Source organism: Sminthopsis crassicaudata, chromosome 1, assembly GCF_048593235.1.
Source record: "Sminthopsis crassicaudata isolate SCR6 chromosome 1, ASM4859323v1, whole genome shotgun sequence".
NCBI classification, from domain to species: Eukaryota; Metazoa; Chordata; class Mammalia; order Dasyuromorphia; family Dasyuridae; genus Sminthopsis; species Sminthopsis crassicaudata.
This window is the reverse complement of record NC_133617.1, coordinates 176,038,438-176,063,390: the sequence shown is the minus strand read 5'-3', so window position 1 is coordinate 176,063,390 and position 24,953 is coordinate 176,038,438. Positions and strand designations below refer to the sequence as shown.

The 24,953-nt window shown below is 32.4% G+C and overlaps 1 protein-coding gene across 2 annotated transcripts in view; it reads left to right on the top strand.

Moving 5' to 3' along the window:
* Window positions 1–24,953, top strand: part of RANBP9 (RAN binding protein 9) — a 94,857-nt gene that overhangs the window by 43,871 nt on the left and 26,033 nt on the right. For both annotated transcript variants that reach the window (XR_012482866.1, XM_074271957.1), the window contains exons 3-8: window positions 11,604–11,656; window positions 13,128–13,295; window positions 16,990–17,012; window positions 18,557–18,741; window positions 23,189–23,301; window positions 24,469–24,577. Coding sequence is in view for 1 of the 2 variants with exons in the window: in XM_074271957.1 (XP_074128058.1) it covers window positions 11,604–11,656; window positions 13,128–13,295; window positions 16,990–17,012; window positions 18,557–18,741; window positions 23,189–23,301; window positions 24,469–24,577 (651 nt within the window). In the remaining variant the exon portion in view is untranslated. The remainder of the gene's footprint in view (window positions 1–11,603; window positions 11,657–13,127; window positions 13,296–16,989; window positions 17,013–18,556; window positions 18,742–23,188; window positions 23,302–24,468; window positions 24,578–24,953) is intronic.

The window sequence follows — 24,953 nt, the reverse complement described above, 5'->3', positions numbered from 1 at the left end:
GGTGAAATCATAACAGGGGTGATAGATTAGGAGAAGAGGGTAGCAGGGATGGGTAGAGGTTATGGCAAGGACAAAGAATACATTTAGGAGGATTAAGGCAAAGATCGAAGGATTGGAGATTATGATTTGATAGAAGACAAACGTGAAAGTAGAATCTCTTATGGTGTTTGGCAGAGCAAGAGTTTTAATAGTCTATGTGTGTCTGAGTAGTGTGAGACTGGAGCACATGGGAATTTAGGAGATTGAATGGAAGGTTAGGAGGGATCATCATCTGTATCAAGAGTCAGGAGTCCTTAATGATAAGGGTTAAGGTGGAATGTTAGTCTGAAATCTTGAAAAAGGAGAAATTCTGGGTGTTGTCTATGAATAAAGTGATATGAACATTCAAATGCACATTCTTATAAACTGGGTATTAAATCAATTTATGTATATAATGTCAAAACCATAGTACAGCAAAATGATCTTTTGTAGAAATACCTAAAAATGAGTGATGAAATTTATCTGAGAATATTTTATAATCATTCCTTTTTAGGAAAAAGTAGTTTCATTTTTCTTTTTAAACTCAGTTGAAAATCAGGGGAAAGATGTCCTGAATTGTCTACACTTTCAGCCCTAGTGTAGCATTTTTAATATCTTGTAAATTTGCAAATTCTAATGATATATAAACATGGCATGTGGATGTGTGTGTGTGGGGTGTGTGTGTATACACACACACACATATATCTACAAGCCTACGATTTTCCCCCCTCCCCCAAAAGAGAAAATAAAAAAACCTATATCTTAAAGCAGAGGTCTTAAACTTGAACCACACTAAGATTTAGTTGGAAATGATTAACCGAATAAATAGTTAATGCACAGATAACGTTAATTCAAAGTCAGTATGCTCAAAAAGTCCTGGGAAAACAGTAAAACAGAAATAAGTATAGACCAACATTTTACACTATATACTAAGATAAAATAAAAATGAGTACATTAGTTAGGCATAAAGAGTAATACTATAAACAAATTAGAAGAAACTAGATAACCTGGTAGATCTAATGGAATAATTTATGACTGAGATAGAAAGTATTTACATATAAAATGGATAGTTTTGACTAAATTAAAGTTTTGCACTAACAAAACCAATGCTAACAAAACTAAGATTAGAAGGAAAGCAGAAGATTGGGGGGAATTTTTTTTTTTTTTTACAACAGATGTCTCTAATGAGGGCCTCATTCCTTGAATATATGGAGGACTAAAGTAAATTTATAAGGATATGTCATTTTCCAAGAAGAAATTAAAGCTATTTATAATCATATGAAAAAATGCTCTAAATCGCTCTTAATTAGAGAAATACACATTAAAACAACCCTGAAGTACCTACCACCTCATTTCTATCCGATGGGCAAATATGACAGAAAAGGAAAATGACAGATATTAGATAGGATGTGGAAAAATTAGGACACTAACGCTCTATTGGTGGAATTGTAAAGTGATGTAACCATTCTGGAGAGTGATTTGGAACTATGCCCAGAACGCTATCAAACTGTTCATACCCTTTGATCCAGTACCAGGTCTGTATCCCAAAGAGATCATAAAAAAGAGAAAAGAATCTACATGTACAAAATATGGTGGAATGTGGTGGAAATTGCGGGGGGGGGTGTACCCATCATTTGGGGTATAGCTGAATAAGTTGTGGTATATAATTGTAATGGAATATTATTATGCTTTGAGAAATGGTAAGGAAAGGATTGTGGGAAGATGGCTAAATAGGTCAGAAAATACCAAGCTTCCATATTTCCTTTACAAACAAGACAAAATAGTGCTTCAGGGTGAATGCAGATTGGCAAATAGAAACAAGAATTGGGGCAGAACAATGTTCCTCCTGGGACAACTGAAGAATATCCTAGGAGGGAAATCTACAGGAATATCACATAGCCTATTTCTGAAGCCCCTCAGGTTTAGGAAAAAAATAGTGTAAACACCTCCAGGATAGCTCTGCTGAAAGAGAAAGCAGTGAGAGAACTGAAAAAAAGATTTTAAAAATCAAAAAAGAGAGATTGAGGAAACTTTTTTTTTAATTAAAAAATGATAATCCAAGAAAAACAAGTTTATGAAAAGAAAGTCAACCAACTAGAAAAGGAATCCAGAATCTTAAGGAAGAAAATGACTCCTTGAAAATTAGAATTGTGCAAGGGGAAGCCAAAAAAATTGACCCCAAGAAATAATGAAACAAAATATAAAGATGGAAAAAATTGAAGAGATTGTGAAACATTTCATCAGAAAATTAACTGATCATTAACAGATGAAGACATGAGAAAAATTGGACTACCTAAAAACTACAATTAAAAAAGAATTTTGGTAAAATAGTGTTAGAACAAGACGGTAAAGAAGAAAAAGGAAAAAAAAAAATCTACCAATTGCCACCTGAAAATGTAGGAGGGAAATTTATAGGACTATCATAGCCAAATTCTGAAACCCCCAGGTTTAAAAGAAAATATTATGAACAATAAGAATAAAACAATTCAAATATGATGGAGCCACAATTAGAATTTCACAAAACCTAACAGCAGCTATACTAAAAGACTGCAGATCATGAAACGCTATTGAGGTTGTGGTTGGAAATATATCCAGCAAAGTTAACCATAATCTTGAATGGAGGGAGGGGGAGGAGGGGCATTCAATGAATTGCCAGATGTTAAGGATTTTGTTGCCTCCCCCCCCCCCCCCACCTGAATTTAACAAAAAATCTGACCTACAACATCCAAGAAATATATAAGGTTCACAACAAAGATTAATTATAAGAGACTCAAAGACAAATTGTTTACTTTTTATAGATGGAGATGTAAACCACGTGTCTAAGATTGTCATTAGTAATTGGGTAGTTTGAAGGAATAATAGGTGTAGAGTTGAGTATGATATGATTCTAAAAAGCAAAACTGTAGAAAAAGGTAAAAAGCAATTAATGTCATACAAATGAGGAAGAACTGCTACAGAAGAATTAGATGTGAGTAGAGGGCTGGTAGTTTTGAAGGCCTTTTTTCATCTATCTAGAATCTAGAAGAGTAATAAAAGTTTGTGATTCAGGAAGAATTAAGGGATTAAGATTTAAGGGGATAGGGAAGGGGGAGAGGATAAAGAAAGGGTTTTAAAAGGGAACTCTACTCACTGAATACATATACATTTAGAAGGGAATAAGATTCTTTTAAATTTGAAAAGAAATAAAAGGATGAGGGAATAGGATAAAGGCAGGATTTAAAAGGGTAGTAAAGTAACAGGAATGGGATAAAGAGGAAATAACATATATATGTTCTAAGTTCAGATAGAAACAAGAAACACAAGGGCATATAGGGTAGGGGAAGACAATAAGGAAGGCTTTTGGAGGGGGAGAATAACTAAACAAATATTGCTATATTATAGAAAGTAGTGAACTGGTAGATTTAGGAAAATAAGGAAGAACTAATGCTTCCTTCAGATAAACAGTGGAAATAAGCCTGTATGGTCTTACATATATGCGTATGAAAATAGGTGCCTGATTATAGACATATATGTTGTGTAATGTATATCTATATCTATGTGTGTGGAAGAAGGGGGAAAATAAAGTAAAAAATACGGCAGAGAACAAAACAAAGATGGCAAAGACCAAAGATGGACAGTTCGAACTAAAATACATGTGTAGTATTATATAGACATTCTTGAAATGAAAATTTATTGCTTTATATTTTGAATCCTCTCTTAGGTTCTGTTATGAACATGATAATGCTTTTTTTTTTTTAAACTTTGTATTTAAGTTTAGAATTTAAAAAAAAAAAGGAAATAGAATGGATAAGCAGGCAGATTTAAAAAAAAAAAACCTGAAAAAGACGTACAGGAACTGATGCTGAGTGAAGTGGGGAGAACCAGCATAACATTGTACACTGTAAGAGCAGTATTTTATGATGATCAACTGTGAATGATCAACTTAGCAATATGGTGATTCAAGATAAAATCCAAAAACGAAAAGAACTGATTCAGTTTGAATGCAGCTCAAAGTATACTCTTTTTCATTATTATGGGTTTTGTTTTTGTTTTTGTTTTTTGTTTTTGGCCTGTGTTTTCTTTCAGAACTATGTTTTGCATAATTGCATGTGTATAACATCAAATTACTGAGGTAAGATAGAGAGGGAAATAACTTAGAACTTAGAATTTTAAAGATGAATGTTAAATGGTTTTTACATGTAATTGGGAAGAAATAAAATATTATTGAAGGGGGATAATGTCAACACAGTCCACGGGGATAGTTTGATGCTACTACATTAAAGGATTTTTTTTTAGATACTATTGCTTTCCAAACAACATTGATAGGTAGAAATTGCATGTTTCTTAGAGATGATACTGTGCTAAATAGAAGATCGAGGCAACACTTAAAAGAAGAGTGATCTGTAAATGAGAGAGAGAGATCCTGTAGACCTTGGGGGACATGGGCAAAGTAGATAGTGAAGTATCTTTTAAAATGTAATTTTTACTGATAAGTAGTTCACTTGATATTGCAGCACTAACACTAGCAATTGCCTGGTCACATTTTACACAGAGCCTGCTTCCTGAGATAACTAGTAGGGCAGCTCTTGGGTTACAGGGTCCTGGGCTGCCTCTGGCAGGGTCTAAGGGGAAATGATAGTCAAGATGATGGCCTTAGTTTGACCTGCCTGCCAGGCTGTTTGCAGACTAGACACTCTGGAAGAGAGAGAGGGGAAATTGGGGAAAATATTATTAAATAAAAAAATTTAAAGCAGTCAGAGGAAAGTCTCGAGACATATTATACATCTTTGCTGGAGAATTTATTACAAAGTATAAATGGTTGTGGTATTTGGCACAGAATTTGAAAGGGCTGGGAAGTAAGGGAGAGATGTGATTCTGGGGAAGATTAAATTGAAAGTTTACTTGTGAACTAAATTACTCAGGAATATAATCCAAGGCTGTGGTGGAGATTAGGTGAGGAACATTGAAGGGAATGTACACATGGATAAAATCATAGAACCATTTGAATATTAAGCATTTTTACCTATCTCTCCTACTTAAAATGAGAAACAGAACATAAGCTATAGGATAAGGGAAAAACAAAAACACTCCTTTATGGAAGACCTAATTGTGGAAATTCACTCCTACTATATGTTTTAGAAGTTTTCTGCAGCCTTGGAGGTATACATGGAGGAGAGCAAAATAATGGATGATCTTTGCAGAAAATTTCTCTCTCTTAAGAGATTCTTGCAGCAATGATAATGACATTTTTTTAGTTTTTTAATATTTGTACAACAACTTAGACACATAGGCTGTGGGAGAGAAGGTTTGAGAAGTAAGAATTATCTGAACACTGGATTGGTAGAGATGATGTTTTTGGTAAACAGTTTTTGTTTACCGAGTTCCTTTAATTCTTTTTAATCTTTCCTTAGCTTCACAATGAAAAGGCTTTATTGCCATATAATGCGGGAATTGGCAGACTGGTTGGTCTAAAGGAGTTCTTCAATATGGGTATGTTATAGGGAAAGGTTGACCTGGGTGCAACAGGAGTAGGAGTTTACACTTTGCTCATTGATTAGACTCTAAAGGGAGATGTTTCCTTCTTTACTTTTTTTTTTTAACTTGGCCAAATTTTGAGAAAAATAAGGAATAGAAACATGTAGTAGGACCTATGCTTCCTGATGTCCTATCTACTAGACCCAAGCTCCTTGTATCTAAATATGTGACTAGCTACGTCCTGGTTCCCACAGCCCAAGTCCCCTGCATCTGTTCCGGTGGGCAACAACTTGTTTTTCTTTCTCTACCCCTAACTACAAACAGAGGCCTTACTGAGCATTATTCCAGTTGGAGGTACAATTGAATTAGGTTCTCATCTGATTCTCACAACAGCCTTTGTATAAAGAAGGTACTGCTATCACTAATTTATAGACAAGGAAATCGGTTCAGAAAAGTTGTGACTTAGAATCACACAGCCAGAGAAGATCAAGAGCCAGAATTTAGATCCAGTTACCTATTTCCCCAAATGTAAGTTCCTTGAGATTTGAGTTTATATCATTCTTTTTGTATTTTGTTTTTCCCCAGTACTTACCTTAGTGCTTGACCCCACAGTAAATACAGACTGATTGTCTTATGTCCAAAAGGAAGACTTTTCCTTCTTGTTCTAAGACTACCAATAGGCACAGGATTCTCCTGTATGTGAGATGCATAAGTAATTATAGTAAAGGAATAAGCTGTAGAAGTACTATTTTTGTAATGGAGATCTGGGTTCAGGGCTGTGGAGCAGAGGACAAGTTATCTGTGTAAAAACAATACCTAGGCTACCACAGGGATGGTAAGAATCTTAAAGAATACTTGAGAGCCTCATATTGATAATAGGTTTCTCAGAAACTTGACATTTAGTCATACATTGTTGTTCACTGAATTATGTGAAGAAATTTTATAGAAACAGCACATAACTATGTAAATTGATGATATAGGGTAAATGCATAGTTATGTATTTACATGTGCAGAGCACAAATACAAAATTCATACTGTAGTAGTTTAAAATTAGAGACTGTAAATTCACCTTTCTTGCTATTTTCTTAGGTGAGGGAGGTATTGGTAGGTAAAGCATATACTTTCTGTGGTCCTAGTTGACTGTTGTTTTCTTATTGGCCAGACTCAATAACTCTTGACAGGAACAATGTATTAAGGTTATTGGGAATATGCTTATATGATGCTGGTATTACCATGTATTGTTGCAGACACTAATAAAGATGAAGACAATATGAAATCATGACAAAAGTTGTTGTCTTATCAAAGACATCTAAAATTAGATTTCTTTGCATTTTAACTGAACGTTTTCTAAGCTCCCCAAGCTTCTGAATTTGTGCAGTCCATTTTTTTTCTAAGTTTTCTAAATAATTTGGCTTATATTTGTGTGTGTGTGTGTGTGTGTGTGTGTAGTGTTTTACCATTCCCCCTTGGTTTTATTACTAGATCTTTTTTTGAGCATTATGGATATATAGCAGAAAGAATTTGCAACTGGGAAACCTGGGATTTAGTCTGCTATTAATAATTGAATTGTTGTGTGACCTTGGGCAGGTCAATTCAGATCACTTTATGCCACATTTCCTCTTCTATCAAAATTCAGGTTTTGAATTAGATAACTTCTAAAGTTTCTTTCAGTTTTCCCTAGTCGTTTTCATCACTATATTACCTGTAGTTCCTAGTACAATGCTTCGAATTTAAGGCCTTTTCTTAGTTAATATTGATTAAATGACTGATTTGTGGTTTTGGTAATTAATAATTGATTAGTTATGATACTGAAGCAGTGAATCCTCAAAACAAATAATGGAGGCTTGTATTGTACTGGGGCTTAGATTCCCTGTTTACTATGGGGTCAAGCACTAAGGCACTGATTATATTATATTCTGGGTTTTTATTCAATCTTGAATGAATGTGATTTTTGTTCTTGTTATGGCACAGAAAGAATAGTGAATGAAAGTATATAGATTGCATTGTAAATGGAAAGGAGAAAAGATAATGTTAAACTAAAAACATATTTATGGATCTAAGTAAATAGGTTAACTGAATGACATTGAATAGATTGTTAGGAAATCAACAGGTAGGGGGGATATGAACTATATAAAGGACAGCAGAATTGCTCATGAAAAAGAAGTAATAAATATGTTATTTCCATTCTTTTTTAAGAGATAATAACAAAACAGAATGAGATAGCTTGTCTTCTCTTTGACTAGTAACTGAGAATAAAAGGCATGATAAACTTGACCAAGGAATGTTTCTGCCAATTCTGTCAGTAGATCCTAGGCCAAGAAACTAATATGGGGCTATAGTGGATAAATTTTCCTTTATCTTCTTAAAACAGAGGTAGTCTGAAATTTAAAAAGAGAATACTAAGGAGAAACATGTTTCTTTTTTTTTTTTTTTTTTTTTTTAATTTTTTATTTTATTTTATAATTATAACATTTTTTGACAGTACATATGCATGGGTAATTTTTTACAACATTATCCCTTGCACTTACTTCTATTCAGATTTTTTCCCTTCCTCCCCCAACCCCCTCCCCCTGATGGCAAGCAGTCTTATATATGTTAAATATATTACAGTATAATTTAGATACAATATATGTGTGTAGAACCGAATTTTTTGTTGCACAGGAAGAATTGGATTCAGAAGGTAAAAATAACAGTTTACATTCATTTCCCAGTCCTTTTCTGGATGTAGCTGGTTCTGTCCATCATTAATCAATTGGAATTGGATTAGCTCTTCTCTATGTTGAAGAAATCCACTTCCATCAGCATACATCCTCGTACAGTATCATTGTTGAAGTGTATAATGATCTTCTGGTTCTGCTCGTTTCACTCAGCATCAGTTGATGTAAGTCTCTCCAAGCCTCTCTGTATTTCTCCTGTTGGTCATTTCTTATAGAACAGTAATATTCCATAACATTCATATACCATAGTTTACCCAACCATTCTCCAATTGATGGACATCCATTCATCTTCCAGCTTCTAGCCACTATGAAAAGGGCTGCCACAAACATTTTGGCACATACAGGACCCTTTCCCTTCTCTAGTAGTTCCTTGGGGTATAAGCCCAGTAGTAGTATGGCTGGGTCAAAGGGTATGCACATTTTGATAACTTTTTGGGCATAATTCCAGATTGCTCTCCAGAATGGTTGGATTCTTTCACAACTCCACCAACAATGCATCAGTGTCCCAGTTTTCCCACATCCCCTCCAACATTCATCGTTATTTGTTCCTGTCATTTTAGCCAATCTGACAGGTGTGTAATGATACCTCAGAGTTGTCTTAATTTGCATTTCTCTGATCAATAGTGATTTGGAAGAGAAACATGTTTCAAGTCACCTTGTAACAACAACTTTTGTTCTTCAGTTCTTGGAACTTTCTCTCAAATGTAGGATCTTTAGGCATTTGCTGGAAAGAATTTTTGTCGTTTTCTCCTGTTTGTGATAATAAAGCGTACCTTTTGCTAAAACACATTGCCTTCATTTCATATTTTCCCATGTTCTTCAGCACATTATCTTTTTTAATCCTATCCCTCCTCTACCTCTCTACTAGCACTTTCCCTATTGCTTTTAAATATTCCAAAGCTGCCTCCATTGGCCAAAAATTTTTTTTTTATACTTTAACATTCCTTCAGACTTGTGATCTCTTCCATTTCCTTTTTCCAGACTTTTTGGGGGAAAGTATATAAACTTAAAGGCCTCTATTTCTTCCTTCAATGTTAAACTCTTTGTATCCTTGCTTCTTAGGCATTTGAACTCTTTCTAGGTATTGTCATATTTGAGAGTCTTATTAAAATGATCACTCTACTCTTAGATTCTCTTTGTATTTTCATGACACTGCTTTTTTCTGGTTCTCCTGCCTGTATGATGACTCATTCTCCTTTGTAGTCTCATCATTCCCATCATACCCTGTAATCAAGTGTGTGTGTGTGTGTGTGTGTGTGTGTGTGTGTGTTGTGTGTTTAATTTCTGTTCTCTCTGGGATCTCAGCATCTCCCCTGCGTTTAACTATTTCATTTGTTTTTATTGACCAACTGACTCACAGTTCTTTATATCCAGTAGAAGTCTCTTTCCTTAGCTCTCCTCTCCCATCACCACATACCTGTTAGATATTTCAGCCTGGATATCTCATAATCATCTCAATTGTATTGTGTCCCCAACAAATTATTATCTTACTCTCAGACTTCTGCCTGTATGTTTAGGAGATTGCTATTCTTCTAGTCTCTCAACTTTATATCCTCTATTCTTTATTCTCTCTCACTTCATACATCCAGTTGCCAAATCTTGCTGTTTCTACTTCTGTGATAGAAGCTCTTAATTTTGGGAGGGTGTTTTGAAGGCAATCTAGTAAAAACTTAGGGACCTCTTCTCATGATAATGTTTATAAATGCATAAGATAAAATACATATAATTACAAAACCCCCATCCTAGTTTATAGTGTCTTTGAATGAGCTAAGAACCCTCTCTCATCTCATCCCTTTTTTTTTCTGTTCACATAGGTACCACCTTTATTCTGGATGTCATCTGAACTAATTCCTTTCCTTACTTACTCATATCTCTTCGCATTTAAAATTCTTCTCTAAGTAGCTACAAAGCTGTCTCTTCATAGGTAATACTGACCTCACCTTTCATTCCTCTACTCAGTAAAGTCCAGTGACTCCAGTAGTTGTTTCTAGGATAAAATGTTAACTTTGACTTTTAAAGCCCTTCAATCCTTATCTAATTTCATTTTGTCTTCCTAGAGTTGCCACACAAGACTCACACAAGACTCTTCATCTTCTTCTATGTACTTTTGTATCGACAGTTCCATATATCTGCATTGCAGGCTGTGCCTCATAGGACTCCTCTTCCTCTAACATATAGTTCCAGGCACCCCTTTGTAACAGGAAGCCTTTCCTGACCTCCCCCCTTCTCCTATTGCTAAAACTCCTCTGAATTATATTGAACTACAATGTATTTTTAAAATTTTATTCTGTATTTACTTAGGTAACTTGTCTTCCTTATTGAAACTAAGAACCTTAAGAATAGGAATTACTTTTCTTCTCTCTTGTCTTCTTTCTTTTTTTCTTGCTTTGTGATCCTAGCATAATCCCTGGAACTCAAGAGGTGCTTAATAAATGCTTGTTGATTGAATGACTTCGAGTATCATCTAGTGCCACATCCTTTCCACAGGAAAGAGAGCTTAAGTGACCTGCCCAAAATCACACAACAGGTAGTAGAATCAAGATTAAATTAATGTCCAGGTTCTTTTATTTCAAATCCATTTTTCTTTTCAGTTTATCAAATTATTGATGCCTGTGTGTGTTTTTGTGTCTCTGTAGATGAGACAAGAGAGAAGAGAATAATCACTGCATAATCCTTTTTAAAAAATCTGAACCAAGGATAAAACTATAGTTTTCTATTGTCACTTATTTTAGCATAGAGGTAGAAAAGGGAAGAACTTTTATAAATGAATATGGTTAACAGAAATGTATTATAATGAAAAATAAAAAATCCCTTCCACTATTCTCTGATATTTTTTATGTCATCTTTTGTCTTATTGTCATGATTACTCAGAATCTGATTCTTTTCCTCATACTCAGCTCATATGGCATCTTGAAAATTAAATTGGTGGGCCTTTGTGTTGAGCTTTTGTGAATTTGTCAAAAATTCATTCCAAAATCATCATAATTTTTGAAATATTTTAAAATGTTATGTGAGAATGCCTTCTCCTTTGATTTTCTACTTCTTCTACTTGAAAATTTCCTTTCTCTCAAAAAGGATTTTGTATTTTTGACTGGACAGAAGGATATTATTAAAAATCATCCCCAGTAGATTAGTAGAAAGGAATTTTTAAGCAATGATAAAAGGAATAATTATGATTGCTGTTTTGTTATCTGAGTGTAGGTTATTGATTACATAGTCCTGGTCCTCTTGGGTGGGTGATATATATATTATTTTTTTTTTGGTAACTCATTGAATTTCAATGTCATTTTTCCTATAAACCCAGCAAGTCTATTACACTGTATCAATCTCCACGTGTCTTAAGCATGTTTCTGATTGTCATATACTGTTCATAATTTGTTTACATAAGGAATAACCTGCTTTTCTTTTTTACAGTTACATGGGAATTGGTCTTTCTGCTCAAGGTGTGAACATGAATAGACTACCAGGTATACTTGTGTTTGAAGTATAGTGTAGCACTGCAGGTAGCTGCTATTTATCTTTATATTTGGGATCAGTGACAGTTTTTAATGGGCGAGGAATAAAGCATACTTATTTTAGTTGATTGTCTTAAGTTGTGGATTTTAAGGGGAGGTTGGATTGTTTTAAAGACAGATTAAGAAAAGGGTAACTTTTATTTTTAGGATCATAGATTTAGAGCTTGGAATGGACCTTAGAGGTGATTTAGGCTAATACAAAGCTAAGAGTATATCACTGTACCTTTTTATAATCTTTTTAACTTTAAAAATTAAAACCTTTTCAGTTCTAATTTCTGCATGTGAGTTTTCCCAATCATTAGTATAAATATACCCCTAAGCTGCCTCACCCATTTGGTGCGTACTCAGGAAAAATTTTTATATTTGTTTTAAGGAAAACATACGCAGGGTGGCAAAAATATCGCCAAAATATGTAACTTAAAGTGATCCTTATGTTTATCTGCACCATTCTTTCCCTCCTGTTAGTTTGCAAAACTTGAGTCGAATATTTTGAAATTAAAACCATTAATGTAAAATTGTAATAAATGCTTTTTTAACATAAGCCAGTTTAGTTTGGCTTCAAATTGTGTTTAGATGTTTTATTTGCTAGGACATCTTACTTAACAGCATCTATGTAATAATAAATGTGGTAAAAATATAAAGAGCATAGTGGTATGTTTTAAATAATGTTCCATTGTTTAAAATGACAGCTAATATAAAATGAAAGTTATCTATTTTAATGTAAATACAGCATTGTGATAGTAATAATCTGTAGTTTGGGTGCTGTTCAAATGGTTTAACATTGTAAGTGATGTTGCCTGAGGGATCATAAAATGCTTAATTTTTAGATTTGAATCACCTAGTTAACTAAGGTGATCTATTAACATCAAAACTCTGTCCTGTCAAATAAAAGTACAATAGAATATATTTTTCTATCCTTCCTTTCTCCTCTCCTCTCCCCTCTGTCCTTTTCTCTCACTCTCTCTTATTTCTTTCTCTCTCTCCCCTTCCGTCCTTTCCTCCCTCGTCCTCCTGCTTTCTCTTTCCCTTTTTTTTTTTTTTTAAACAAATAAGACCTAGAGGTTGATTTTTGAAATGTGTAAAAGGCAGGAAATAGTATATATGACCACCATCCTTTCTTTAAGAAAAGAACATGGGAAAATGATACATTTACTTGTATTTTTTGTCATGTAGAAGCACCCTGTGTTTCATATTTATAATTTCATTTTATCACGAGATAATTATAATGTTTAAAAAACACTAATGTAGTGATTAGAAATCTGAATGTACAAATGAGAAGTTGTTTTCTTGTAGCACTTCTGCATTCTTCTAAAGGGCTTTATGTATTTACCATTAATCTTAAATGAATGAATCCAGTACAAAGAAAGTAAATTCCTTACATAAAACTTGAAATACAATAAATAAATTACTGCTTTCGGTTTAGGTTGGGATAAACATTCATATGGTTACCATGGAGATGATGGACATTCATTTTGTTCTTCTGGAACGGGACAACCCTATGGACCAACTTTTACAACTGGTGATGTCATTGGCTGTTGTGTAAACCTTATCAACAATACCTGCTTCTACACAAAGAATGGACATAGTTTAGGTACTGAGATAATTTATTGCATGTAAAATAAGCAAATGTTCTGATTCTAGAACAGGTTCTTATTTGCATTTGTCATCTTTGCAACACTCTAGTTACACTTGATTTTTGATTATCTACTTTAGATGCAGTCGAATATAGGGTTTTGTGTTCTAGCCAGATGTTTGAATTTGTGAAAATTGTGGAAATTTTTACTTTGTTAAAATTATACTGTATTTCAGATAGGAAAAGGAACTATGGCAGTACATATCTAGATTAGTGAATTTTCTACTTTGCTGTATAGGAAAGTTAGGTTTATTTTGTGGCTTATTACCTGGTGTAGGAAGAGCTAAGAATGCAACATCATCAGTCCTTTGATGGGGAGGGGTCAGGGGAGGAACAGTATGGCTGAAAATGATTGCTACCAACCAAGTAAATGGCATTAACGTGTTATGAGGAAAATCCTGCTAAAGAAGGATAAATGAAGGATAGTAGCTGCAATATAGAAGCGTGAAGGTGAGTAGGTATTTTCTTTTTTAAAAAAAAAAAAGAAAGGAAAAAATATAGAGAGAATCATGAGGGAGAAAAAGTATTAGTAAAAGGGTTGGACAAACCTAAAACTTGAAAACTTACTAGGAAAAATAGTGTTTAGACCACGACACATAACACATTCAAAGTGGAGTGTAGGCTGCAGTCTTACTGCATAATTTTCATATCAGAAGCAGTATTTTACATAAGTTATCTAAAATCCATTCTTTAAAGAAAAGCCTAGCAATTTAAAAATATGTAGCTGTTTGAGTCATTTTATAGCATTTAAAAGATAAACAGTATTCTAGGTACAAGTCCAGAAATAATGAATTCCAATTCTGGGTTTTTACAGCTCTTATCTTCATGAGTCTCTACCCTTCTTTAGCTGCCGAAATTTTACTTTGGCCTAAAATCGTGGAATTGGCTCCATACATTACCATCAATTTCTTAGGCCACCAACCTACAATTAATTCCACTTGCAATTTACCTTCTTCCAGAATGAAGACTGGGACTGGTAGTAACGCCCTTCTTGGGGACAGCCTCAGTGCATACTTCAAAGAATAACCACAAAAAAACAGCCAAAACTCAATAAGCTATAAAAACAGGTACTTTATTAACAAGGAATTATTTCTATTCGGGGGAAGTGGGAGGGGGCAAAAAAATAAAATAGGATAAATAAATACACTATCTTTTTAACTCTGAAAAAGAAGGTGGAAGAAATAGAATTTAAAAATCAGAATATACAAGTTACTCTTTATATCTTACAAATCCTTCTAATGTAGCATAGCAATACTTCCAAGAAATGTTTGAATCCCCAGCTATATTAGTAATAACAAAAGTTCCTTGAACTGTCTGTTATTACTCTGTGTGAATGATTTGTGATTCCTCATCATAACCTAATAATTATAAATTCAAATTCTTAATACATGATTATGAATCTGGTAAAGTGCTTATGGCAAGGGCTGTCTCTAACTCCTTTGCACCACAAAGGATGCTTGTTTTATGGCTGTCCACAGAGGGATTTTGATCAGGGCCACTAATGAAGATTTCATTATATGTTCTTAAGGGTTCAAGGTGATTGTAATGTCTAAGATTTTTTTTTTCCTTCAGGAAAAATAAGCTCCCTCTTATTTGTTTGCTGTTAATATTCTAGTGCAATTTGTGTTCCTACTTTATTTGGATTCTAAGATGTTTAATTGAATGTATAAGATCTTACATTATATTAAACTGGAAAAAATGAGACTAGAGATTTGAATACATCTAATAAAGATAGTTGATTCTAAACTTTAAGAGATAACATGATTAGATTTAGTCTGTTTAGTGGTTGGTTGAATGTATAATATTGATCTTTTATTGAAGAAGAAGAAGCTAGTCTTTAATATGAATGTCAAACTATCAAATTTAAAAGGTAGTATGATTATAGGTAGTCTTTTTGATTAACATTCTTTAAACCTTTATGCTTTACTTAAATGAGATTTTTTTTTTTTGAGGGTAAGTGGGAGGAGAATGGCTCCATTTATCAATTACTAGAAAATTTTCATAAGTCTTTAAATAATATATTTTCCCTTAAGCATTTAAAAGTGGTAAGGAACAGGATACCCAATAGGGGTATGTCGTAATTATATATAAAATATTTTGAGCACTTTGGGGCAGTGTCTGAGGCATTTCTTCCAGACCAGGCAAGTAATGTTTAATTATTGTCTAGTCATACATCTTAGAAATTATAATTTCTGTCCTTAATAGATTACTTAATTATTTTTTTTTTAAATCTGGTCCACTGTAATATATACTAAATTAAAAAAAAAACTTAAATGAGAATTAAAGATAAAGAAACTAATGCCAGTTCATATTTATTTTTAAAAGTTAATGCCAGTTCACATATTTATTTTTAAAAGTTGGAATTATGTTTTCTTAAAATTGTTAGCTGAATACTTTTTTTAAAAATACTTTCTTCTGAAAATGAATTAAAAGATTGGGATTACTTAAAACTTGTCTAAAAAATACCCAACTTTTAAAAGTGGAGTGTGCATGTATGTGCATATATGTGAAATTTGTTGTATAGAGCTAGATGAATGTTTTTCTCTGATATCTGTTACCTTTGACAAGATCTTAAAACTTTTATTAAAATTAAAATAATTTTGCTATTAGGATCTTTAGGAAATGTTTGGAAAGATTTTAATTAACACAGTCTTGTCTTTAGTAAAGCAAAATGATTATCAGAAAATGTTCATGTTAAAACATTGATGTCTGCAAAGAAGATAGGGAATTCTTAATTTGTCAGTGCTGTTGTACTTATGTTAGAAATTAACATTAAAAAATTCTTGTTTGCATTATTTGACATTCCTTTTTTAGATTTCGGAAGAATTTAAATGTATTTGGAGAGGGCACAGGCTTTTTTTTTTTTTACTTGAGTCTGAAATTACTATTATTACTTTTTTTTTTTTTTGGTATAAAACTTAGACCATCTATGGTTTTATATTTTTAGTGCCATGGCAGTATGAAAGTTTTCTATATTAAAAGTATTTTAAAAATACTATAAACATAGTAGGGAGGGGAGGGGTTCCAGAAATTTCCTTGTAACAATTTGTAGATGGTACCCTTATATAGGCTAAATCCTGTGTAATGTGATTATGACATAATGCTTTAAAAAAAATTTAGCTAATATTACCAGTATTTACACGTCCAAATGAATGTTGACCTTTAATCACCTTGTTATAAGCTGTACTTTTATTCCAGTAATGCTACTCTTTTTCAAAGTGTTCTTAGAATTACCCTTTGTATTTCCCTCCTGAGTATATTCTTTGGACCATATGATGGTGGTAAATCTTGCCACTTTCTTTGGGATGGTTTTCTAGGGCTTAAAAGTAATTCCTTCTTGAATTACAAAAATATTTTGAGCAGTGGCAGCATAATACTAACCCATACATGATAGGGAGTTGGGAGGTTTTCAGAGTGAAATAGTGGGGAATGTACTAGAAGTTACTTTTGTTTTAACAGGTGAGGCCAGCTAGAAAATATTGGAGCAGAAATTCATGTCTGCTGACTCCACATGCTGAACTTTTTGTCATTGGAATCCATGTTTGCTTATTTGTAGAAAGTGGTGATCATCAAAATGTATAACATTCTATTTTTTATTATTTTTTTTTTTTGAAAATCGATTGTAATACTAATTATCTTTTGTATTTTACAGGTATAGCCTTCACAGACCTACCGGTAAGATATAACTATCTTTTTAGAGTATATTTTGTATCTTAGTTTGTATGTATAAAAGTATAATAGAAAAAAACATATGCCATGTTAGATGTTTTGCATGGAGATCACATTGCTATTATTACTACATAGCATTTTTGCTGTATTTTTATTTTATTCATTTCTTTTAAAAATTTAATTTATTTAATATTATTTTTCCCAGTTACATGTAAAACAAATTTTTTAACAGTTGTTTTTGTTGGAAATTCTCTCCCTTCCTGCCCACCTCACCACTTTCTTATAAGATGGGGTTAAACTGGTTTATCTAGTTTTATGGTTTTCTTCATTTGTTGTAAATTAACCCATGTAGAGAATTTTTTAAAATTTAATTATTTAATTTTGAAAAATTAAAATTTTTTTTACCTTTAATGGTAGAGATTTTTTTTTATGTTGTATGTAATTTTTAATCACTACCTGTGTTTAAAGATTTTTGTCTTTGAATTATGTCTATAGTAGACTAAAGCCTCAGTGGCCATCTGATTTTAGGTTTATCTTGTTGGTAAGACCTATAAAACAAGTTATAGTAGGACAGACCAAATTTTATTTGCTAAATAATTCTCTTATGAGCAGCATGAAAAAAAAGTTGAGAAAGTCCATCTCCTCCAATCCATTTTTTTGGTATTTGTTTTTGCTATTGGTTTCTCTCCTGCTTTTAGATTACTAAGTTATTTTCTTTCTATTATTAGTAGGTTATGTAGCATGTCACAGCCCTATCAGTCAGCTAAGCTTTTGTCTTATAAGATTTCCTGTTTTATATATCACAGCCACAAGAGCCTGTGAACAGCTTGTGTCCTATGTCATATTTTTGCTCTAGGAGCTGTTCAGTCTAGATTTGCTGCTGGGCAAGCTAAAGGTGTTAAAAACTTCGGGGAAGCAGACAGCATTAATAGAAAGAGTTTATTTTGTCACAGGTCAAAACAACCAAAAAAATTAAATGACCTATATCTAAAAGTTCTAATGAGTGGACACATATTCCTTTATAGAACAAAACTGTTATTTTAAAAAATTAACTTGAATTCTGTACATATAGCATATTTGAATTAGTTTTCTTCTAGACTGTAGATTAAACGAGATTTTCAGTATATTTAACATTTCAAAAGAACCTAAAAGTTTTTGTCTAATTTTATACTGTGGATTATGAAATATTTATAAAAGGGCTCTCATTTCTAGTTTATTGCAGTCAATTTATTGCATTTTATTATTATGCATTATATTAAATTTTATTAATATGCATTATATTAAATGCAATATATTGCATATATTGCATTTAATTTATACTTTAACATATTTAACATATAATATACTGGTCAACATAAACATTATACTGGTCAACCTGCCATCTGGGGGAGAGTGTGGGGGGAAGGAGGGGAAAAATTGGAACAAAAGGTTTGGCAATTGTCAATGCTGTAAAATTACCCATGCATATATTTGATAAATAAAAACTATAATAAAAAAATTATAGTATTAGGAAAGCAATTAACAGAATGAATATATTGTCTGTCTTACAGCCAAATTTGTATCCGACTGTGGGGCTACAGACACCAGGAGAAGTGGTAGATGCCAATTTTGGGCAACATCCATTTGTGTTTGATATAGAAGACTATATGCGAGAATGGAGAACCAAAATACAGGCACAAATAGACCGGTTTCCTATTGGTGATAGAGAAGGAGAATGGCAGACCATGATACAAAAGTAAGTGTGAAATAGTTGGGACAGTTTCCAAAAATTGTATTTTATAAAATAGTTGATATTCTTTTGGTATTCAGAGAAAATTTTAATGTATAGTTTCTTTTATTAAGTTATGATCATCTTAATGATAAACTTTGAATTTCTGTCACATATTACCTTCATTTTGAGATTAGTTGGGCAGCTAAGTGGCACAATAGTGCTGGGCTTGAATTCAAGAAAACCCATCTTCCCAAATTCAAGTCTTGATCTCATACACTTATTAACTGTGATCCTGGATAAGTCACTTAATCCTCTTTGCTTCCATTTCCACATCTGTAAAATGAGCTGGAGAAGGAAATGGCAAACCACTCCAGTGTCTTTGCCAAGAAAACCCCTAATGAGGTCACAAAGAGCCAGATGTTATTTAAAAAATGACTAACTAACAGTTGAGACTAAAGTAAATAAAATGGGTGATTGGATATAAAACTTTCAGTGTGACATGGTAATTTGCCAGAGGAAACTAGACAGCTTTTTCTGGATGACATGGTAGCTGTACATGGGATTGCAGGCAATCAGAAATGGCAAGTCATATTTAGGGCCTCATTCCTAAAGTGGTTTAACTGTATATTTTCTTAACTGCTTTTAGGTATGCCTTCAATTTTGTACATGGCCAAAATGGCATTAGGAGTTGTGATTAATTTTGACTTAACTTCATATAGAGGCAGACTCCTTCAATTCTTCCATGACCTGAAATTGAATTTTGGCAGTGTAATCATATTATACATTTATTGAATCTGAAAAAAAAATACTTACCAAGATTTTTAGGGGGAGCTAATTTTCTATTCCCTAGCAAGCTGTTATAGAACTCAAATCTGAAATTGGTGAAGTAACAAATATTCTTGAGTTATATATTATAATAAATCCAAATAAAGTTGGAATGCAACTTGTCGGTCTTAGAATAGTTTAAAAACACATGTTCTTAAATCATGTAATTGGTTATAAATGACTTATTGAAATTGTTGATTTAAGAAAAATAGTAGGAGCCATTTATCATCAGAGGATTTCATTTTATAGGATATATAGTATAGCTTTAAGAAGTTAGATATTTAAAAATAAACATGTCGTTGTTAATTATCATACAAGTAGAATCATTGCTCATTTTTACGTGGAAAATGAAGAAAATTTTAGATTGTATATATTTTTTAATTTGTAGCAATAGCATTTATATACCTCTTAATTATGTACCAAGCACAATTATTATCTCATTTGATCCTTAAAAAAATCTTGGGAAGGCTGGCACTTTTGTTATCTTCAATTCACAAATGAGAAAATTGAGGCAAACAGGCTAAGTGATTTGCTTAGGTTCACACAAACAGTCTGAAAGTAGATTTGAACTTAGAGCTTACTCACTCTAGGCCTGGGTGTCCATCTTGCTAAGTAAATACATTATTATGCAGGGATTAAATTCAATTTTTGTTCACTAGTACAACTTGGACACCACATTTATGTGTACAAGATAAGGTTTGAATTTCTTGAATACTTTGTGCTTTCTTGTATTTACCATAGCTTATCTCACAGTATGCCATGGAGGACAGAATTTTCCAGCACTTTTTAAAAAAAAGTATTAAAAATGTCCTCTGCTTCTAGTAAAATAAATGATAACTTGGTGACCACCTTCTTCTCTAGTGCTGTTGCCTCCTAGTATGGCAGGACCATGACAACTTTGATTAGCACTTTGAAAGAAACTACACTTTCTACTTTTGTGCACTGCACAAGAGTCTTCATCAATAATGAAGCTGTTATAAGATTAGAGTCTTATAACTTAAAAGATAGTTATATATCTGGATGCCATTAGAGGCTTATAGGTAAATAAAAATGGTTTTGTGTGTGTGTGTGTGTGTGTGTGTGTGTGTGTGTGTGTGTTGTTTTTTACCTTTAAAAATGGTAATTACCAAGATCCCTTGGCGTTAGTAAGTTGACATTTGTTTCCTTAAAAGTTCATACTTGTAAGAGGAAAGGAAAGGGTAATCTATTTTAGCTCTAAGGAGATATGTGTGGTTTTAATAAAATAATTTGAATAGATTAATTGATGAAATGGCAGATATCTTATTAATAAAAGTGTTTTCTTTGGCTAATTTTCTTTTATCAAGTAAAATTCACTTAATTTTTGTAAAACCTTTAGTTTACCTTAACAGGAAGAGAATAAGCATTTATATAATGGCTACTACATGTCTGTGTTAGGTGATTTACAAGTATTATTTCATTTGATTCTCTTTACAGTTTACAGGAAGATGCTATTATTATCATCCCCATTTTACAGTTGAGGAAACAGAGATAAACAGGCTAAATGACTAGCCCATAGCTAGTAAGTGTCTGAAGTTGGGTTTGAACTCATTTTCCTGACTCCAGACCCAGGACTTCAAGACAGCAAAGCTGATCTTAGTATGCATTTCAGAAAAAGCAAAAAGTTTATTAATTATTTAATTAGCTGTAGATTATTCTTGTCTTTTATATTAAATTTTTTTAGTGTATTAACTGTATAGTTAATATAATTCAGTAATGTTTGCCCTTCTACAGTGTTGATTGAGAGATTGATAGCTCATCATGGCTTGTGTAGAATTAAGTTATTAATAGTTTCTTTTTCTTTTTCAGGATTCTTAATGTTATTTTGCCTTAGTTTTTATGCCCCTCCTCTCCCTCCCCCTGCCCCCCCCCCATTACCAGTGATTTAAGTACTAGATCTGCAATAATCTTTTAGCATTTATCTCCTTGAACTTTTATAGTTCTTAATTCTGTTGATCATTCCTTCCTTCTAGGCTTAGGGATTCCCCACTCCTCACCCCCTCCCCACCCACCTTGACTTATGGCAACAACCTTTCTTGATTCTTTAATTTCTAACTGCTTTTTTACCTCTCTCCTGCCTGTGAAATATGAATGTTTCCCTGTCCTTGAATTGGGCCCTCTTCTCATTGCCCACTCATTTACTCATGTTCTTTATTCTCTCTTCGAGACTCATTAGGTCTCATGTATTTAATTTTTTCTGGCAAGTGACTCATTTACATATCAAGACCATAAATCTACCTTCAACTTCAGTCCTACATCTGTTGGTGTAGGTGCCTTTTTGGGGAAGTCTGTCTGCTGTTTCATCAGTACTTGATACTTAACATGTCCAAAATCTGAACTTCCATCTCCTTCCTAAAGCTCACCCCTGCTCTAAACTTTTCCATTTGTTTTAATAATTTGTTTGCATTCACCCAATCACAGTCTTCACTCAGGCCTTCATAATTACTTGGCTGGACAGTAGTGTTAGCCAGGAAATTGGCCTTCTTGTGTTCATTGCTGCTTCTTTTTCAGTACATCCTTATAATTGCCAAAATAAATTTTCTAAGGCACAGGTACCATATAAAATGCTTTCAGCATGGCTGGCATTGAAGTCTATACCAACCTGCCATTTCTACTGCATAAATCTCCATGTATTTTTCTAGTTTATATAATCCTCAAACTTGATGTTACATCTGAGATCTATGTGTCCTTCCCAAGCTTAGAATGTATTCTTTTTTCATTTATAACTTTCAGATTCTTGACTTTACTTGTGCTTGATAGCCAGCCCAAACTTAGATGCCACATTTCTGATACACTCTTCTTCATTCTCTTCTACTTGCTCCTAATTTAAAGTGTTTTCTTCATGATACTTTGTTCCATGATACTTTGGATCTCTCCTTGTATTACTTACATACTTATGTATACACATATCCCATCCTTTTAAGGCAGAATGTCTTTGAAGTCTGGGGCTGTTTTGTTTTTGGAATTTGTGTATCAGTTGTCACATGCGTATTTTGCATATAGGAAGTTAAAAAATGTTAAATGGGATTCAACTATCCCTTCATTCTCAATGACACCTTAGCTTATCACAGAATAGAAGCAGTCACATTTGAATATATACATTTTGAATATACTCAAATAGAATTTAGGGGAAAAGTATGGTCATTGGGAATGAGGAAAAAAAAAGAAGCAAGAAGATAATCATGATTCAGTGGAAGAAATTTTGATTTTGGAGTCAGAAGGCCTAAGTTTGAATCATGGCTCATATGTAGATGATTTGTGTGACCTTGAGCAAAGTCTTTCACCTCTTTTACTCTCTTTTTGTAAAGAAATGAAAATGGAGATGATGACTTTCTAGGTTCCTCCAGTTCTAAATCTATGACCCTGTGAAAGTAGCAAACATTTATGCCTATGAGATCTCTAGTAAGTAGCAATCTAAGCATATTCAGGCTTTGGAACATTTTTTTTTTTCCTTTTAGAAAAAAACATATATTGATGTATATGACACATGATTATTTAGAAATCTGAAGAAGTTGAGATCTGTTGTATTCCTAAGAAATACTTTGAACGTTAAAATTATAGAATGCAATATATATTTATTCAATTAAAGGAATGTTTGTGTTTTTTTTTTTTTTTTTTTTTTTAAAAGAATGGTTTCGTCTTATTTAGTACATCATGGGTACTGTGCTACAGCAGAAGCATTTGCCAGATCTACAGACCAGACCGTACTAGAAGAATTAGCTTCAATTAAGAATAGACAAAGTAAGAACTCAGTGCAATATGATTAATGTATTTTATGTAGGGTTTAAGTTCCACTTCTAATGCTTTTCATTTTAAATTATTTGTTTACATGATTTTAGAATAATTGTAGATCTACAAAATTCATTCTAATAAAATTTTGATGGTCAACTTTAAATAGAATAAATAAGAAAGCACTGTCATAGAATTCTACATATTGATTTTTTAAAATGTAAAAATTTTGGTAAGAAATGTCTTTCTAATTTTCTAATTGATAGCTAAATGCCTTTATACTTATTTAGAAGGAAAAAAAATCATGTTCTGTTAACTTTGAAACCAAACTGTTCTTATGTAGAAGATATTTGAAATAAAAATCATTTAAATAATTAATGGGGTCTCATGCTAATGAGACCAACCTTGTTATACCTATTCTATAGTGGCAAATTAATTTGACTCTGGTGGTCATGAACTATATCAGAATTTGTTTTGTTGATGACAAATATAATAAGATAATAAGAATATATTTACTGCTTTTGAAAAAATATCTCAATTTAAAACCATATTCATATGTAAGGCTTGATCTTTTGGATAAGAATCAGAGATTAGGAATGAAAGCCCAATGAAGAATTTTTTTTATATGATTCTTTAGTTTTTATAATTGCATTGAAACTGCTGTGTTTACTTAACTTTTTTCATAATATTTTATACTTTGCTGTATATTATTGAGCCACAGGTATTTGACTTTGTTCTTTTTATTATGTGAACATACCAAACATATAAGTAGTACTTTGATTAGTGTTGTTATTTCAACATAATGTGCTATAATGTTAATCTGAGACATAAATTTTTGGGAAACTCAGCCATGGTATGATTAATTTCCCTTAATATTGGTTTGCTTACTAAATATTCAAAACTTTTTTTGGTATAATTTAATTTTCCTCCATTAATGTTGTTTATGCCTAAAATTATGTTTTTTAAAGAGAGCCATTAAGGAGAGTATTTTTATTTATGGTATATCTATAATCCAAAATGTGGCTTCTCATTTCTGAGACCAAGGCTTTCAAGAGAGAAATATAAATTTATTGCTGTGAGTAAATAATAAACATTTATAGGAAACTTTTAGGTACTTTTATTCTTTTAGTTTTTTTGTTTTTTTTAAAAGTTAACTTTCTACTTTATTTTAATGAACAGGAATACAGAAATTGGTATTAGCAGGAAGAATGGGAGAAGCCATTGAAACAACACAACAGTTATATCCAAGTTTACTTGAAAGAAATCCTAATCTCCTATTCACATTAAAGTGAGTTCCTTTTAGGCTACTTGATATAGAGGCAAAGTTATTTTAATACTGTAATTACTTTAAACTTAATTTTACTTTTATTTAAATGTTTGTATGATTCTTCCTTTAAAGTGGAACATTTAAATAATGAAAACATGCATTGTTAAAAAAAATGAAATATTTTGATATGTGACTTGGGCATTTTGATTCTCTAGTTCTTCATTGTAGAATCTGTTAGATTCTATATGTCTTTTTAAAATTTTTTAAATAGACCTTTGCAATAAATCTTAGATTTTTAAAAATGTTAATGTTCATTTTTTGAATTATAATTGGATTTCTCACAGAAAATCTCAATGTAAGAGATTAGAACTAGAAATTCTACAGACTCAATTTGAAT